This window comes from Macaca thibetana, chromosome 5 (genome assembly GCF_024542745.1).
Source record: "Macaca thibetana thibetana isolate TM-01 chromosome 5, ASM2454274v1, whole genome shotgun sequence".
Classification (NCBI taxonomy): domain Eukaryota; kingdom Metazoa; phylum Chordata; class Mammalia; order Primates; family Cercopithecidae; genus Macaca; species Macaca thibetana.
This window is the reverse complement of record NC_065582.1, coordinates 93639829-93659803: the sequence shown is the minus strand read 5'-3', so window position 1 is coordinate 93659803 and position 19975 is coordinate 93639829. Positions and strand designations below refer to the sequence as shown.

General features: G+C 37.3%; 1 protein-coding gene across 2 annotated transcripts in view; it reads right to left on the bottom strand.

Moving 5' to 3' along the window:
• The window catches only part of UNC5C (unc-5 netrin receptor C), a 389368-nt gene that overhangs the window by 131447 nt on the left and 237946 nt on the right, over positions 1-19975 (bottom strand). For both annotated transcript variants that reach the window (XM_050791748.1, XM_050791749.1), the window contains exon 3: positions 3893-4036. In XM_050791748.1, coding sequence (XP_050647705.1) covers positions 3893-4036 — 144 coding nt within the window. The remainder of the gene's footprint in view (positions 1-3892; positions 4037-19975) is intronic.

Below are 19975 nucleotides of genomic sequence, written 5' to 3'. Positions count from 1 at the left end.
TTTTAAATATATCTGAAATCCCGGCCTCATCACCTCCACTGCTTCCATTCTACAGTAGCCTAACATCTCTCATAGCTGCAGCCTCATCACTGGTCTTCCTGCTCTTCCCCTTGCCCAGTATGGTCCATTCTCAACACAGCAGCCAGATGACTCTGCTAATGGATGTCAGGTCATGAGTTCCTCTTCTGAAAAGATTCCAAAGTGTTCCCAACTTATCCTCAAAACCAAATATGGGCCAGGTGTGGTGGCTCACGCCTGTAATCCCAATACTTTGGGAGGTTGAAGTGTGCGAAATGGCTTGCGCCCAGGAGTTTGAGACCAGTCTCAGTGACATGATAGAACTACATCTCTACAAAAAATGCAAAACAGTAGCTAGGCATGGTGGCACACGCCTATAGTCCCAGCTACCTGGGAGGTTGGGTTGGGAGAATCACCTGAGCCTGGGAGATTGAGGCTTCAATGAGCTGTGATTGCACCACTGCACTCCAGCCTGGTGACAGAATGAGACCCCCATTTCAAAAAGCAAGCAAACAAACAAACAAAACCAAAGATAATTTCAACACCTACAGAACCCTATGCCACCTCCACATACCCCTCCCATCTTTAGCCCAGGCCTTACCTTTCTTGCTGCATCTGGGGATGGCCTCTCACTCACTCTTCTAGCCACTCTGCCCTCACTGCTGTCTTTGGGTCCCGCCAGCACACTCCTGCCTCAGGGTTTTTGTGCCATCCGCTGTCCCCTCTGCCTGATTCCCTCTTGCCCCTCCTTCAGGTCTATGCAACTGTCAACTTCCTCAGCAAAGCTTCCTGACCACTCCCTCCCAGCCCTACAAATTCCCTTTTCCTACTTTATTTTTCTTCATGGCACTTACCATCTGCTCTGGACCTGATGATCATTCATTTTATTTAGAGTTTGCCTTTCCTCACCACAACATGAGCTCCATGAGGGCAAGAATGGTTACATGTTACATGTTTTGTTTCTACTACCAACCCCAATACCCAAAATTGTCCCAAGAACAGAGTGAACCTTCACTTAGTATTTGTCTAAGTGAACAAACACTAAGTGAGCAAATACATACATATATATATGTGTGTGTGTGTGTGTATATATATAAGTGTGTGTGTGTATATATATGTTGTAAAAGGTAGTAAGATAAGGGTACAATGCTTCAGCATAAAGAATAGCTGAAATGCATGGAAATCAAAGTAGTTTTAATCTAGTGTGACTACAATGTAGAAATCCTTACCTTCAGAGCTAGAAACATAGGTTGGTTATGTAAACCACAAAATGTGGTTGTTATTGGCTGAACTACATCCCACTCCCCCAAATTCTGATGCAGAAGCCCTAACCCTCAGTACCTCAGGATGTGACTATATTGGGATATAAGGCTTTTAAAGAGGTGATTAATTTACGATGAAGCTGTTAGGGTGGGCCCCACTCCAATCTGACTGGTGTCCTTATAAGAAGAAGAAATTTTGACACACAAAGAGACACCAGGGATGCACACCCACACAGAGGAAAGACCACGTGAAGACACAGTGAGAAAGAGGCCACTGACTAGGCAAGAAGAGAGGCCTCCAGAGAAACCAAACCTGCTGACACCTTGAGATTGCACTTCCAGTCTTCAGAACTGTGAGAAAATAAATTTATATTGTTTAAGCCATCCAATCTGTGGTGTTTTGTTATGGGAACCCTAGAAAACTAATTCAATTATATATGCCATTGTAAGGAATTTTGACTATCTCACACGTCACTATAAAATTTGGAGCAGGAATGGAGGCAAGATGAGAGGTGTATTCATCTGTTCTCGTGCTGCTAATAAAGACAGACCCCAGATTGGGTAATTTATAAAGGAAAGAGGCTTAACGGACTCACAGTTCCACATGGCTGGGAAGGCCTCATAATCATGGTGGAAGCTGAAGGAAGAGCAAGGAACATCTTACATGGTGGCAGGCAAGAGGGCACGTACAGGGGAACTCCCCTTTGTAAAAGCATCAGATCTCCTGAGACTTATTCACCATCATGAGAACAGCATGGGGAAAACCCACCCCCATGAGTCAATTACCTCCCAACAGTTCACTCCCACAACACATGGGGATGATTACAATTCAAGGTGAGATTTGGGTGGGGCACAGAGCCAAACCTTGTCAAGAGGACACCTGAGATTTAGAAAGACTGTGTTTGTGGGAACATGGAGGAAGGACTGGAATAGAGAAAAGACTTGAGCCATGGAGACTAACTGGAAGATCTGCAATGGTGAAGATCTATATGAAGAAGAAAAGGAGGCAGAGACAAGTATAGAATTGGGTGAAGCTTTAGAACCAGGATTGATGGGACTTAGATCTAAGTGATATTGGCATCCAACACAAAATAGAGTTAGTAAAATGCAAAGGTGTAAAGGGTTCAGAAAAGAACACATATGGATTTCAGTGCTTTCTCATAGATGAGAACATTTCTCAATATAAAACCTTGAGACAGGTTACATGGCATCCATGTTGCTTAAGACAGAGAGAATATTTACTGAGGAAAGGGCTCTGCAAAGCTGCAGCCTCCATCTCCCTAGTGGTGATAACATGCATATTAGTGTATTAAATCATCTGAGAAGTTTTGCAATGAAGAAGCTTCTATAACTTTGTCAAAAAATATATTTCTCACATTTATTTGATTATGGAAGCCTTTTTTGCAAGGTAACTTTTAACCTCTTCCTGAACATGTATACTCTAGAAATTAACACAATTTGGAAAACAGTCCTATGTGTGGTCCAATGTACTAGAATGGTTCCAAAATAAATAGAGAAGCTTTATCTTGGTAATCTCTATTTTGAATAGGAAAACGACTCAACTTTGTCTTAAAGTGGTAGAATGAACTCATTCAAGGAATGATATATGCCATTGTAAGGACTGATTTTCCTATAGCCTAATTCCTACTAGATTTTTTAAAAAATCAAAATCTTTGGAAAGTAGCACAGTTCTTTCACAGCCCTAAAGAAAATCTACTCAGTGCCTTAAAACAAAAAATAAAATGAAAAAAATTGAACTCATGGACATAGAGAATAAAAGATAGTTACTAGAGGCTGGGAAGGGTAGTGGCAGGGTTTTGCGGGGAGGTGGGGATGATTAATGAGTACAAAAAAATGGAAGGAACGAATAAGACCTACTATTTGATAGCACAACAGGGTGACTATGGTCAATAATAACTTAATTGTTCATTTAAAAATAACTAAAAGAGTATAATTGAATTGTTTGTAACACAAAGGATAAATGCCAGAGGGGTGGATACCTCACATACTTCATGCATTGCATGCCTACATCAAAACATCTCATGCACTATGTGACTATATACACCTACCATGCACCCACAAAAATTAAAAACTAAAAAAGAAAATTAAAAATAAAATGAAATCCTGGTGACCTAAGAGGAATATGTGGCTCAAATGCAGAAATCTGGGAGCAGTTTTTTTCCAGAATTTATTTATTTATTTATTTATTTATTTATTTTTTAGGCGGAGTCTTGCTCTGTAGCCCAGGCTGAAGTGCAGTGGCGAGATCTCCGCTCACTGCAAGCTCCGCCTCCTGGGTTCACGCCATTCTCCTGCCTCAGCCTCCCGAGTAGCTAGGACTACAGGCGCCCGCCACCATGCCCGGCTAATTTTTTGTATTTTTAGTAGAGACGTGGTTTCACCCTGTTAGCCAGGATGGTCTGGATCTTCTGACCTCGTGATCCGCCCGCCTTGGCCTCCTAAAGTGCTGAGATTACGGGCATGAGCCCACCGCACCCGGCCTTTCCAGGATTTTTGACCAGGTTTCTTTGGTGCTGGAGTAGTCATAGTGTAAACTTCCCTTTAAGTGCATCAGCTTCTGAGACCTAAGGTGCTTATGTACAATGACTCACATGCAATGCGCACATACGCCTTCCGGCTCTTTGTGGTACCCGCCGAGCTCCAGGCCACACACTGGCACCAGTAATCTTCAGGTCCAAAGAGTTCTTCCACTTGCTGGCGCGAAATCTCAATACTCACTTCCCGGACAATGAGACCTGACAAGAGAAAAAGATCGAAGTCAACACAAGACTCATACTAAAGAAATATAAACCATCACATCGTATTTTTCCCCCAGTCGTCCCTTTTGATGCCATGAACAACCCAGATATTGTCTCTCATCTCTTTTGATTTTCTTCTCACTCCAGTAATTTTATTCCACAACTTTTTCATTCTCTTATTTGCAATTTCAAATCTTCTGGATTATTCTGAGGATGAAAGTAGAATGATTCTATCACTCCTCAGAATAACTCCTTTCCCAATATAGCTTGCTATTTTTTTTACCTCTGTATTGAAATATAAACTTGAATTTCACATTCTAGGGTTTTTACCTCAATTATATAGTTGTGGGTAAAATAACCATATGTACACAGATTTACAACAGCTAAAAACAACAGGCATTGTGGTGATTATTTAATAACTAAATTACTTTAACAGTTGTGGTTCAATTAAATGGCGCATTGTTTTTATTGAAAGAGATACTAGCCTTAGTTAACAAACTTCTGGTATTGTATCCAAAGAATATATAACTTTAAGGTTTTCATGCATAATATTTTGAAAGCCCAAAATGTTTCTCTGTAATTGTAATGTACTAAAACCCTGTTAAAGGTAAAGTAGCCTCCTGCAACATGGTCAAATACTTGGAATTTATTTCACAGCATTATGTAATCTTGAACAACAAAAATTTGAACTAGGCATCTGGGATTATCATTTTAGAGGTATTTATCTTGAATTATCAAGGCTGTTTCAGACATTCATTCTTCAGTGTGCCTCTTTGCCCTGAGCAAGAGGGGTTATCTGAATAACATATGTGGGCAACTGCCAGTTCCCCCAGAGCTTGAACTTGCACACTTCCAGCATGGAGTGTCCATTGAGGGAACCAGCAGAACACCCCTAGGGAGGAGGAGAATTTGCTTTGGGTCAAGTATAGTTATAGTAAGAATGACTACATGTATTGTTTTGCACTATTCATGTGTCTATTCATTTATTCTTTGAATAAATATTTATTAAGTATCCATTATGTAAAAGATACTGTATCAGCACTTGTGAAAGTAATCAGTAAGACAGTCCTTCCCCTCAATGAACTTATATTATTGTGAAGAGGTATCATATTAACAATGCATTATACAACTTATTATTTAGGTACAATTGCGTTCAGTGCTGCAAAGGAGAGGCATAGGGATGAGAGTGAGTAATCAGGGAACCCAATCTAGCATGAAGGATCCAGTATGAGCTAGCTTGGTTCAATCATATGGTGAGCAGGAGGGACAGGACATACGGGAAAGAGCAGGGAAGGGAATTAGGAGTTTGAGAATTTAGGAGAAGACAACTGAGCACCACCCACAGAGAATAGTGGCGTGAGCTGAAGCTAGAAACAAGACAGGGTCTAGTTTATATAGTCGTGTAGACCAGTGTTTCTCAAAGTGTGGCCCCCAGAGCAGCTTCATCAGTCCTGGGAACCTGCTGCAAATGCACATTCTCAGGCTCCATGCCAAACTCACTGAATAGGAATCTCTGGGGGTGGGGGGCCAGCAATCCGTGTTTTGATAAGCCTGCCAAGTAATCCCAATGCATGCTGAGTTTGAGAACGACTCACATCTACAACGTTTACAATTCTCAGTTTCCCCCAGGCACTGTGGCTCACACCTGTAATCCCAGCACTTTGGGAGGCCAAGGCAGGCGGATCACTTGAGGTCAGGAGTTCGAGACCAGTCTTGCTAATGTGGTGAAACCCTGTCTCTACTAAAAATACAAAAATTAGCTAGGCATGGTGGCACATGCCTGTAATCCCAGCTACTTGGGAATCTGAGGCAGGATAATTGCTTGAACCCAGGAGATGCAGGCTGCAGTGAGCCGAGATCACACTCCAGCCTCGGTAATGAGTGTCTCAAAGATGTTCACCTTCTTCCTAAAAGCCATGGATATTACTAAAGTGTTTTAAGCAAGTAGATGACATGATCAGATGAGAATTAAATATATACATAGATATCATATATAAAAGAGATATATAGATGTGTGTATATGTGTGCATGTATATATCTGTGTGTATGTGTATGTGTATTCAATTCTTTATAGTTTAATAAGTTCATAAAAGTTATAATTTCTCAAAATGTTTGATGATAGGTGACAGGAGAGGGTATATTTTCTGGAACTCCTTAAAAACTGTATTTTAGAACTTTCCTTAACGCCCGGAAAATATTCAAATGACTAAACACACTCAGGGAAATTAACAACTACCCAATGGGAGTAGGAGCCGTCCCACTGGGGGAACAAACAGTATTTCCTATCAAGAGCTGATGGGGCTTGTGTCATAGAAACTGCTAAGCTCATGGGCCCATTAATGACTATCTAAATAGAATGAAGCCCAAGAAAGTGGGTTTTATAATCCCAAGGCATGACAAGATCCTAAGGGGCAACTCTATTGTCAAAAGCTTATGAAGTATATTTAAAATTTTTTCAATGTTTTGAAAGTTAGTAATACTTGTATGTTTATATATTAACCAGTTTAAAATGAATTTCCAAGTAAGTGGCATATTCCAATCCATCACCCTTCTGTGGAAAGATTAGTATATTATTTTAGCCAATGTCTAACCAATATAACAATCCTCTCAGCAAAAACCCCAGGCCATTAACAAATAATACCACTTTGCCCCTCTTTCCTGGCCCCTGCTCAGACCTCTCATTTTCCTATCTTATTGTAGTTTTTCACATTATTCCAATTCTGGAAATCTATGGGGAGATGGAACACAACCTCCTTCCCCAGTCCCCATATCTTTCTCTCTCTCTTTTTTCCCCCCTACTCTCTGATGTTTGATGTTTTTTTCCTGCTTTATTTAGTTATACATTCCCTCTTCATGGGGAAATTCAGTTACTGGAAACAAACCTCTTCCTTTAAGATTACTGCAGTAACTTACAGTCACCAAAGGGCTGATAAATTTGCAGTATGTGTTTCCTTAGAACTATAATAGCTCTTTACATGATGCAGAGCAGCAACAAATACGCTCAGGATATTAAAACCACATCCAAATATTTGGTGTCCCAAGATGATAACTTCAGGTCTCATTCTCCCCCACTTTTACTTAAAGCAATTACAGGAAGCCTAATTAAATGCTGGAGGAATTCACTAGGTCCACTGTATCCTTTAGCTCAAATAGGCTCATGGATGGTTCTACTGACCACAAATCTGAAGCCTTTTAAAAAGCCGCAGACCAACTCTCCTGCTACAGGAGTTATTCATAGTCTGAATGCTCTGAATTGTATGGCTCAGGCTCCCCGTGGGCACTGGAGTCAAGCACACACTGATTTTTGTATTCAGCTTCACAGATGTCCCATTCAGGAGGAGGTGAGTTGTGTACAGTTGTCCTATTACATAGCCCAAAGTTTACATTCCAACTTTTGGTCAACAACATAAGAGTAAGAAAGAACTGAAGCATGAAGTATCTAAATACTCATGGCTCAGAAGAATTCCATAGAATCAGCTGCATTATTCAGACTCTGAGCTACTTGGTTCCATGCCATGTTTTCATAACCATAGCTGAGTTTATTACCTATGATAGTTTGTTCATCAGACCAGAGCCTAGTGGTTTGGGTAGAAGTAGATAATATCTTTTCTCTTTGAACCTATAATTTCAAATCTGCTTGAAGTCTGGAGATGGAAAAAGCAAACTACCTTATATTTGAAATGCCATCAGCATTACTTCTAAGGTGGTTTGCTTTGAAGAGCATTTGGGAACTTGAAATTGGTTTCAGGTTATTTAAGGGTGGGGAAATGCTTCGGTCTACAGGACTTACTCAAATACAAATGTGTAGTTTCCATCGCATCTGATAACATCAAAGATTTCCCATCACAGTGCTTGCTTTAATAGTGGCATCTCAAGGATGCATGCTGTTTGAAGTTTGCAGTGATTTGCTTTTATAATAGGATTCATTGTGGTTTGGGAGCCAGAGTGCAGGAAATTAATTAGCTTGTTATTCCAAGAAGTTGTACGATGAGTATGAGTGTGCACTTGTTAATAATACATTTCAAATGAATATAGAAATCCAGATTCAAATGCAACTCTCTGATTGGATATTTGTGAGGGCATACATGAATATGGCCATAAGACCGGATAATGACATTTATTTCTTATTTTTAGCATACGTTTAATTTCATAATAGTGGTAAGGCACCACAAATACTGTTTTTCTAGGATACTACTATGAAGTGAGCACAAATACATGCTTAATCTAATTAAATAATTACTTATAATAATATCTATATTTCCCCAAAATGTAATCTACAGTGCTATCAAACAAATTAAGTATTAAAGTCCATTAGTATCAGATATTACGTTAAGTTGCAGAAATGTGAGGATGAGTCAAACATTACTCAGCCTTAAGCTCTTCATATATTTTATTTATTTTTATTTTCATTTATTTAATTTTTTGAGACAGAATCTCACTCTGTCACCCAGGCTGGAGTGCGGTGGTGTGATCTTGGCTAACTGCAAGCTCTGCTTCCTGGGTTCATGCCATTCTCCTGCCTCAGCCTCCCGAGTAGCTGGGACTACAGGCGTCTACCACCATGGCTAATTTTTTTCTATTTTTACTAGAGATGGGGTTTCACAGTGTTAGCCAGGATGGTCTCAATCTCCTGACCTCATGATCTGCCTGCCTCAGGCTCCCAAAGTGCTGGGATGACAGGTGTGATCCACCACACCTGGCCTCTCCATACATTTTATAAACATATCTTGTTTATTAGGTGATACTGAAAAAAATCACACATCGTCTTAAAACACATTTTCATGATCATGAATTTGCACCTTCTGATATTCCATGTATGTTTCTTTGAAAAGTATCCTAACCCAACTTTACACTTAGATATTACGTATGCCTGAGTTGTATTCCTCCCCATGACTTAATCTTTCTTATGGCAAAAGGAAGTTTTAAGATACCATGTTGTACAGGCCTGGTAATTTGACTTTCTCCAGCAATCTCTCTAGTTGGAGAAGAACTGCAGAGCTCACTCCACCAAATCTCATTATAGTACATTCACAGTTAGGACACAGGTTGGTAGGAAATGTACAAAGCTGCAGGTTGGGATGTTCTGGAATACATTACAAAGTTTTATTGAATTACTGTGATCTTTTCATACTTTCTTCCAGTGCCTCATTCTATTATAAGCTTTTACTAGTATTATTTAAAATATGAAACATATCAGTTCTAGATGTCTTAGTATCAACTAAATCACACAAACACCCTGTCATTATTTAAAAGGATGTCATACCATAAAAACTGATTATTGTTTTAGCACCTTATAACTCTTATTGAAGTAATTAAAGTATGATAACTTAAAAGGCAGAATTTCAGAATCAAGATACAATGTTGTGTTACATGAAGTCGTTCAACAATCTTTAACTATAGCAGGAAGGTATTGTTAACACAAAATTTACCTACTCTTTGAAATGTTTTAATTGAATTTTAAAAATATTGTTTAATATATAAGCAAACTATATAATTTAACTAAAGTTATTTTGTGCAAGTGGGAATTGCAACTTACTGGTGTATTATCTTTATTATGAGTATAATTTTGTAAAGTTACATCTACTATCTTTGTGATTAAGACGAATATAAGAAACACAACACTTACAGAGACTGAATCATGAAGGAATAAAAAACTTGAACAGACCAATTATCAGTAAGATGATTACATCAGAAATAAAAAGTCTCCCATCAAATAAAGGCCTAGGACCGGCAGTTTTATTTAACAAGAACTAACCTTAACCTTTCTCAAACTCTTCCAAAAAATTAAAGAAAAGAGACTACTTCAAAATTCATGTTACAAAGCCAACATTATCCTCTTACCAAAAACTGCTGAGGACACAAGAAAAGAAAAGTACAGGCCAATAACCCTGATAAACAAAAATGCAAAAATCATCAACAAAATATTAACACACCAAATGCAACAGCACATTAAAAGGATCATGCACCCTTATCAAGTGGGATATATTCCTGGGATGCAAGGATGTTTCAACATATGCCAATCAATCAATGTAATACGTCACATCAACAAAATGAAGGACAAAAATCATACGATCATCTTAATAGCTGTAAAAAGAACATTTGACAAAATTCAACATCCTTTAATGTGAAAAACTCTCAACAAATTGGATAGAAAATGAATGTATCTCAACACAATAAAGCATGTATGACAAGCCCAGACCTAGCATTATGTTCAACAGTGAAAAGTTGAAAGTTTTTCCTCTAAGATCAGGAACAAGACAAGGATGCCCACTCTTGCCATTTCTATTCAACGTAGTACTGTAAGCCTTAGAGGGAGCAATTATGTAAGAGGGAAAAAAAATCTAAATCACAAAGGAAGAAGGAAATTGTCTCTGCTTGCAGGTGACGTGCTGTTACATTTGGAGAATCCTATAGACTAAACAAAAACCATTAGAATTAATAAATGAATTTAGTACAGTGCAGGACACAAAATCAAAATATAAATATCAGTAATGATTCTATACATGAATGATAAACTTTCCCAAAAAGAAACAGAGAAAATAATCCCATGTATAACAGCTACAAAAATAACAAAATACACAGAAATAAATTTAACCAAAGAGGTGAAAGTGCTGTGCACTGAAAACAATAAAACATTAATGAAAGAAATTGATGAAGAAAAACATTAATGGAAGTCCGGACGCAGTGGCTCACGCCTGTAATCCCAGCACTTTGGGAGGCAGAGGCGAGCGGATCACTTGAGGTCAGGAGTACGAGACCAGCCTTGCCAAGATGGTGAAACTCTGTTTCTACCAAAAATACAAAAATAAGCTAGGCATGGTGGCAGGTGCCTGTAATCCCAGCTACTTGGGAGGCCGAGGCAGAGGATTGCTTGAACCTGAGAGGTGGAGATTTCAGTGAGTTGAGATCGCACCACTGCACTCCAGCCTCGCCTACAGAGCGAGACTCTGTCTCAAAAAAAAAAAAAAAAAAAAAAAAAAAAAAAAAAAAAAAAAGAAAGAAAAAAAACATTAATGGAATGATATGTTCATGGATTAGAAAAACTAATGTTAAAATGTTCATATTAACCAAAGTGGTCTACAAATTTAATGTAATCCATATGAAAACTCCAATGACGATTTTCACAGAATTAGAAAAATAATCTTAAAATTCATATAGAATCACAAAAGACCCTGAATAGCTAATGCAATCTTGAGCAAAAAAGAACAAAGCTGGAGGCAACACACTGCTTGATCTCAAAATCCACTATAAAGTTACAGTATCAAAATAGCATAATGCTAACATGAAAACAGACACATAGACCAATGGAACAAAATAGGTGGCGCAGAAGTAAATCCACACATTTATGGTCAATTGATTTTTGACAAAGATGCCAAGAATACACAATGGGGAAAGGACAGTCTCTTCAATAAATAGTGTTGGGACAACTGAATATCTCTATGCAGAAGAATGAAATTATACCCTTAACTCAGACCATATACAAAAACCAACTCAAAATAGATTAAAAATTTAAATGTAAACCCTGAAACTGTAAAACCACTAGAAAAACACATGGAGGAAAAGCTCCTTGACATTAGTTTAGGCAATGATTTTTTTTAATATGGCCCCAAAAACACAGGCAACAAAAGCAAAAATAGACAAATAGGAATACAACAAACTAAAAAGCTTCTGCACAGCAAGGAACTAATCAACAAATTGAAGAGACAACTTATGGAATGAGAGAAAACATTTGTAAACCATACATCTGATAAAGGGTTAATAGATAAAATATATAAGGAACTCAGTCAACTCAAGAGCAAGAAAAAGAACCCAATTAAAAACCTAGGCAATACCATTCAGGTCATAGGCATGGGCAAGGACTTCATGACTAAAACACCAAAAGCAATGACAATAAAAGCCAAAATTGACAAATGGGATCTAATTAAACTAAAGAGCATCTGCACAGCAAATGAAACTACCATCAGAGTGAACAGGCAACCTACAGAATGGGAGAACATTTTTACAATCTACTCATCTGACAAAGGGCTAATATCCAGAATCTACAAAGAACTTAAACAAATTTACAAGAAAAAATCAAACCACCCCATCAAAAAGTGGGCAAAGGATATGAACAGACACTTCTCAAAAGAAGACATTTATGCAGCCAACAGTCACATGAAAAAATGCTCATCATCACTGGCCATCAGAGAAATGCAAATCAAAACCACAATGAGATACCATCTCACACCAGTTAGAATGGCGATCGTTAAAAAGTCAGGAAACAACAGGTGCTGGAGAGGATGTGGAGAAATACGAACACTTTTACACCGTTGGTGGGATCATAAACTATTTCAACCCCTGTGGAAGACAGTGTGGCGATTCCTCAAGGATCTACAACTAGAAATACCATTTAACCCAGCCATCCCATTACTGGGCATATACCCAAAGGATTATAAATCATGCTGCCATAAAGACACATGCGCACGTATGTTTATTGTGGCACTACTCACAACAGCAAAGACTTGGAACCAACACAAATGTCCATCAGTGACAGACTGGATTAAGAAAATGTGGCACATATACACCATGGAATACTATGCAGCCATAAAAAACGATGAGTTCATGTCCTTTGTAGGGACATGTTTGAAGCTGGAAACCATCATTCTGAGCAAACTATTGCAAAGAGAGAAAACCAAACACTGCATGTTCTCACTTATAGGTGGGAATTGAAGAATGAGAACACTTGGACACAGGGTGGGGAACATCACACACCAGGGCCTGTTGTGGGATTGGGGGAAGGGGGAGGGATAGCATTAGGAGATATACCTAATGTAAATGACGAGTTAACGGGTGCAGCACACCAACATGGCACATGTATACATATGTAACAAACCTGCTGTGCACATATACCATAGAACTTAAAGTATCATAATAAAATAAAAACTGGGCAGAGGATCCCAAAAGACAGGTTTCAAAAGAAGACATACAAATGGCCACGGGTATATAAAAATATGTTCAACATCACTAATCCTCAGGGAAATACAGATTAAAACAATGAGATATCACCTTACACTTGGCAGAATGGCTACTATCAAAAAGACAAAGGATACGGGGGAAAGGGAACCCTTGCACTCTGTTGGTGGGAATGTAAATTAATACAGCCTTATGAAAAACTGTATGAAGTTTCCCTAAAAGAAAACAAAACAAAACAGAAATAAAACTACCATATGATCCAGCAGTTCCACAAATAGGTATATACCCAAAGTAAGTGAATCAGTATTTCAAAGGGATATCTCCTCTCCTACATTCACTGCAGCACTATTCACAATAGCCAAGATATGGGATTAATGTAAGTGTCCATCAGTAGATGAGTGGTGATAGAAAATGCGGTATGTATACACAGGGGAAAACTATTCAACCTTAAAAACAAAGGAAATATTTTCATTTGCCACAACTTGGATGAAACTGGAGAACATTATGTTAAAGGAAATGAGCCAGGCACAGGAAGACAAATACTGCATGATCACACTTAGATGTGGATTCTAAAAAAGTTGAAATCATAGAAGCAGAGCAAAAATGGTGGTTCAGAGAGGGTGGGGGTCCCAAGATGGGGGACTGGGAAAATGTTGGTCAAAGGATATTAAATTTCACTTAGACAGGAAGAGTAAGTTCAAGAGGTGTGCAACATCATGACCATGGTTAATGGTAAAGTGTTGTGTACTTGAAATTTGCTAAAACAGATTTTAAGTGTTCTCATTACAAAAAAAAAAATGAGAAGTTTATGAGGTGATATATATGTTAATTAGCTTGATTTAACTATTCCATGATATATATATTTCAAAACATCATGTTGTTCACCACAAATATATACAATTGTGCTAATGAAAAATTTAGAAGGCTAAATTTATTCAAAGGTTAAAGAATTAATATGACTGAAACTGAGTGGTTAAGGGATTTGCTTGGAAGAATTTCTAGGTCATTGACTCAATTCCTTTTCATGGCCATAGTTTTTAGTAACTTGGCTCTGTGTGGCAGCCTGTGTCAAATGAGGATCTATGCTTTGTTATATTTTTGTTTTGTCTAGAACTGAGAAGAATATTCACTGGATTGTGTATTTAGGTTGGGGGGGATTTCTAGTGCTTCTAGAAAGCTCTGTGACAAATATAGATCAATGCACAGTTTTCTGCCTTAAAACTCGAAATTTTAATTATAAGACAATATTACATAGAATGAAAAATGATACTCTGGCAATCATAACACAGTTTTCCTCTTTCCTCTGTGCGAGTGTCAGGTTTTGAGTTTTACAGGAGAACTAGGCCTTCTACTTTTCATTTGAGTTTCCAACTAACATCAAACTTAGAGTCCATATCTGAGGGATAACTGGAATGATGGGTATGCAAAATATTTCTCTCTTCCATTTAAAGTGGCAACAAATTGCTAGAAATCAACCTTACAAGCACTAGCTGTGATTTAATTCTTGTTTTTAACTTTGGTGATAAAAAATCTTTCGAATGTGTGCAAAGACGACTTTCTGATACTAAAAGGGCAGCTAAAATGCTTTCTGTTATTAACTTATGCCTTGTGTGTCAATGTTCTGTGGAATATAAAGAAACAATTTTGTGAACACATGACGGCAATTTGTTTAATTTGGAAGGGCACAAAGCATGTTCCACTGAATTAGCAAATGCAGCATCCTTCTAAATATTTGTCCTAAAACACCAAATATATTATACATATTTGAATGTATATTCCAACACTTTTCTTGAAAAATATAATTGCTAATTATGACCTAAATCTGACTACATGCATGTATTTGCTTCCTTGTTTCATGCATTCATGAATAGCTTTAATACAATTTTAATAAAATTTAACAAAATGATTCCTGCTAATAAAAGTGGGGCATGGTAATGTGTTCTTGGAAATCTAGTTAACTGTACACTTGTGAATTATAGACCTCACTATTACTCTTGTCCAGTCATTCATTCAATAGATGTTTCTTGAGACTCTACTATGTGACAAGCACTTTTCTTTTCCATGTGCTGGGGATACAGTACTAAAGAAAGCAGGTATCACCTTGGCACACTGGTTCACACCTATAATTCCAGAGCCTTGGGAGGCCTAGGCGAGAGGATTGCTTAAGACCAAGAATCCAAGACCAGCCTGGGCAACATAAAGAGACCCTGTCTCTACAAATAAAAATAAGAAAATTAGCTAGGCGTGGTGGTGTATGCCTGTAGTACTAGCTGCTCAGGAGGCTGAGGCAGGAGTATTGCTTGAGCCTTGAGCCTAGGAGTTTGAGCTTATGGTGAGCTATGATTGCATGACTGCACTCTAGCTTAGGTGACAGAGTGAAATCTAATCTAAAGAAAGAAAGAAAGAAAGAGAGAGAGAGAGAGAAAGAAAGAGAGAGAGAGAGAAAGAAAAAGAAAGAAAGAAAGAAAGAAAGAAAGAAAGAAAGAAAGAAAGAAAGAAAGAAAGAAAGAAAGAAAGAAAGAAAGAAAGAAAGGAAGAGAAAGCGAGATAGGAGATAAGGTCTCTGTTCTCCTGTGGGCTGCATTCCATTATGAAGATAATTCTTAAGCACATATTTCATGCATTATGATAGTTTCTTAGGTGGCCACATTGATGAAATGCCTATGAATCCTCCCCTCAGAAGATACAAAGACTAGAGATAAAATAGTTGTTCACTGAGCATAGGCACTGTCCTATGCATTCTGTATTCATCAGTACAGTAACTGGCACAAATATTTGTCCAGTTAATATATGTCAAATAAGTGAATGATTTGTACATATATATAGCTACAACAGAAAATAAAGTGTTTAATCCCAGGTATAAAATAAATTTAATTGTAACTTAGAAGAGTAAAGGTAACTAGTATTTTTTGAACTGCTACTGTGCGTCTCAGTTAATCTACATAACAATCCTTGGGGATTCATACTGTCAAATCTATAATAAATAGGTAAAGAGCAGAGATCAGAATCTAAACAATTTTTCATACAGCCAATAAGTGCCAAAATAAAGATTTATACCCACATTTGTCTGAATCCAATGTTCCTATTCCTTTCACTACACCGATATTCCTGAAACTATGTCTCAGAAAAGAGTTCCATTGTCAAACAAGTTTGGGAATTTCTGTGTAATACATCCTCTTCTACAAAACTCAGAATGTCCATCCACATATTGAAGGCATTGGTCAGAAGTTCTGCAGTAAAGAAGTCTGTTTAGTACAGATTAGCACCATTTTCCCTCAGTTTGTTAAACCACAGAGCCCTACAGTCAACGTAGCCACAGAACCTCACTTCATCATGGCTTTCAATATGGTTTTGCTTAGCATTCTCTACGTTGATCTATTGAATAAAAATAATCCAAGATTTAGAAAATTCTGAAAATCCCATGACAAAAGCTATAGTGAAATAGTTTCAGATGGAGAGACTGGGGGAACATGGCAAAGTGGAATATTTGAGATTGGCACTGAAACAAGGTTTCAGTTTAAAGATTTAGAGAAAGGAATCAAAGACACTTCAGGAAGACAGAATAGCATGAAGCCAAAAAGCAGAGATGAAAACACATAGAGCACTCCAGGGGAGAGTAGTTTACATTCATTGAGTAAAGGAATAAGTGTTGAATTAGATAGAAGAGATTCGTGAAGAGCTTTGAATGGCAGCTAGAGAAGTTGGTTCTTTGGAGCAGTGAGACTGTAAAAATTGTAAATTGGTAAAATGACAGTTTTTAACATGACGTGCTTCAGGAAGATTGATTTGTCTCTATTAGTAAATAAGGATAAACTGACTTACTTTAAAGGAATTTTAATAATTTTAATTTTAATTATTATTACAAAATGGTTTTCAGATCTTTGATCTTACCTCAAGTCATTAATCATAAGTGTTAAGAACAATAATCTTGGTGACCCTCTAAAAACACTGCCTGACAGTGGAAACCAGATATATGTATCCAGAATAATAATTACTCATCTTCATGGACTTTCATTTTGCATTTACTCCAAATGATTTGAAAACAAGCATTAACAGCAGTCACCTCTGAGTGACTACCACTTATAACAGTTCACACACAGTATGTTCTATTGAGGATTGCTATTTGTTTATCTGAAAAGCAGTGTGTTTCATAGTCTTAATGAAACTTTAAAAAGAACACTATAAAGATTCATATGTTTCAAAATTCAACTCACCCAGGACAATTATTATTGCAACTAGGTGACTGAAAACATATTCATCTAACACACAACTACCTAGTGATTTATTGAGATAAGAAAGTAGAATTCTGCTCTGTGTTTATTTTCTGACTTTTGGCAAATCTTAAATTCATCAAACCTTGGTCTCCCATCTTGTGAAATGAGACTAAAAATGTGTTTGTCTTTCTGGGTTGTGAGAAAATGAATGAAATAACAGTTACAAAAGTACTTGAAATCCATAAAATGTCTTTAAAATGTACTGCATCAAAATTATCTTGAGAATAAAGCTGTATTCTATTCCCAAAATTAAATTATCATTTGAGGTACTATAAAGACTTAGCAGAGGAGAAGAGCACCGCTAATTGAAAATTATATTAGGCACGTACCTAGATGAGAAAGACATGACTGGTTTGGGGAATTTTCAGTGGAGTCGGGCAAGTCAAGTCTGAGTGAAGATTTCAGTTGTTCAGGGCAATGCAGATGAGGCTAGGTTCTTTAGACATGGATTTAGAACACTAGAAATGAGTTCAGGGAGTTGCCTTTAAGCTTCTTGTCCTTCAGCCAAGCCACCTGGAATTTTACTAACCCTCCAGAACCCCACCATCCTGAAGTGTAGATATAATGGAGCTACCTTGACATGAAGAATCAAAGTGTAGAAGATCTACTTATTTTGCCAACCACAATGCTTGCACAGCTCCTCTATCAGGCATTCCCTATATCCTTATTCAATAACACAGGTGAGGCAGGGACATTAAGCAACTGAACAGACATTACTAAGTAGGTTAGTTTTGACTAATTTTGGGCAGAATAAGCTAACATCCATATTTTAAAAAAGATATAAAATTGATGACTATAATCATGTCTTCTGGAGTCTTCCTTCACTTTCCAACTAGAATGTGAGCCCCCTCAGGGAGCTCTCTAGCTGCTATTCAAGGCTCTCCACAAATCAGATGTCACTTTTCTGTGGTTTTAGTTTTATTATCTCTCGCAAAAACATCAAAACATGATTGACTGTAAAGAAAATGATAATGGTACTTAAACACTATGACCTAGCATTTCACATCAATTTGTTCAACGTTTATACTGGAAAATACATTTTGAAAAATATTGCAAACATGAAATTTTGAAAATAACATTTTGTTATGTAATAAATTCCTCTGCATTTTGAGGCAGTTGGGCATAATATTAAAATCAAACATTCAGATATTTGAAAACCCTCAGAATTGTGTATCTAACAAAATGTCAAATTAAAAATAAATTTTAATTGTCTGGAGCTAAGCATTGGACCATGGTAAAAAGCAACAAAGTTTCATGGACTTTATAAGTATTTTTTTCATTCATTTATTCAATTGGTATTTACTGAAAACCTACTGTGTGCCAAGCATATTATATTCCATATCATTTAAGTCTATGGTATGGTAAGCTGCTGTAACATTTAGACACCCCCTACTCCCAAGATGGACTGGCTGAAACATGTGACAATAAATGGTACATTCATTGTCATAACAATCTTAGGAAGGTGACCTTGTTCAGGGCAGCTCTTCTTACCTTAGGCAGGAGTGAACCCAGATTCTGAGTATGTTTGGAACCTGTAATGTCTTCATGTTTATTCTACACTAGCATTACAAAGAAAAAAAAGAAAAATGACTGTTTCCCACTATGAGCTCCAATTCCCTGAGACATTTATGTAACTGTATAATATTGACAATTGAACAAACAGCTTCAATCATATGTCTATTCATATCTCCAGGCAAAGTTTTGTTCTTCTTCCTTTCTTTTACAAATGTATTGCTTCAAAGGACACATACTTTAGTGGATAAACAATTTCCACTAGAAGAAGAAGATGAAAGGTAGCTATTTAATATATGCACTTGGAGCCATGAGGTATGAATCACAGTAAATAATATTTTGCAATGATACTAACACTAATAAAGATGATGACATTTTCATGATTAGCTATGTTTTTAGTAAAGGAAAATTAATGGTTAGGAATATTTAGCTTGAAGGATACATACAACATGCTGACAAACAAAACTGAGTTTCAGCATAAAAATGGATATATCATATAGAGAGTATACATGTGCACCTAACATCTCTGTGTGCATGTGTATGCATATTATTCATCTAGTATTTTCTTTTTACTTCCAAGTTGGAATGCATTTACTTCATATCTTATTATAAGCTCATTTGGTAACACTTCTGTCAGATTTCACTTGCATATTCACTGTTGAATAAATCAGTGGTTAATAAATGTCCTTGGAAATGTGTTTAGAGATAAATAATGAACTGCTGTATCTGATCATTAAGTGTACATCAAGTACACATTTTTACTCTCAGAATCCTAAAAGGAAGATAGCATGACCTACTCTATATATACATGGAAAAAAAGGAAATAATTATAGAGAAAACATGTAAAAGGAGCCTGGTTTATTATTCTTAAGTGGGTACATGATAGATCAAAATAAGTGTTATTACAACTGATCAAAAAATCCTACTGCAAAGGAAATAATAAATAAAGATGGAGAGTCAACCTTTCCATCATAAGTGCTTTTTGTTACAAAGCCAGGGACTTGGAGTGTGGGCCCAGCCCCACAGCATGCAAAACCGTGGGGCTCTCAGGATTCCAAGCCTAGCTTCCTCATCCTCTCACAGGCACTTCGGAGCTAACCACAGGCACACTTTTAATTTGTGGCAAGATGGTCTGACGAACAGCCTGGGAGGACAGCAGAAGTGAAAATACAGATCAAGTGCAGATAAAAATATGTTC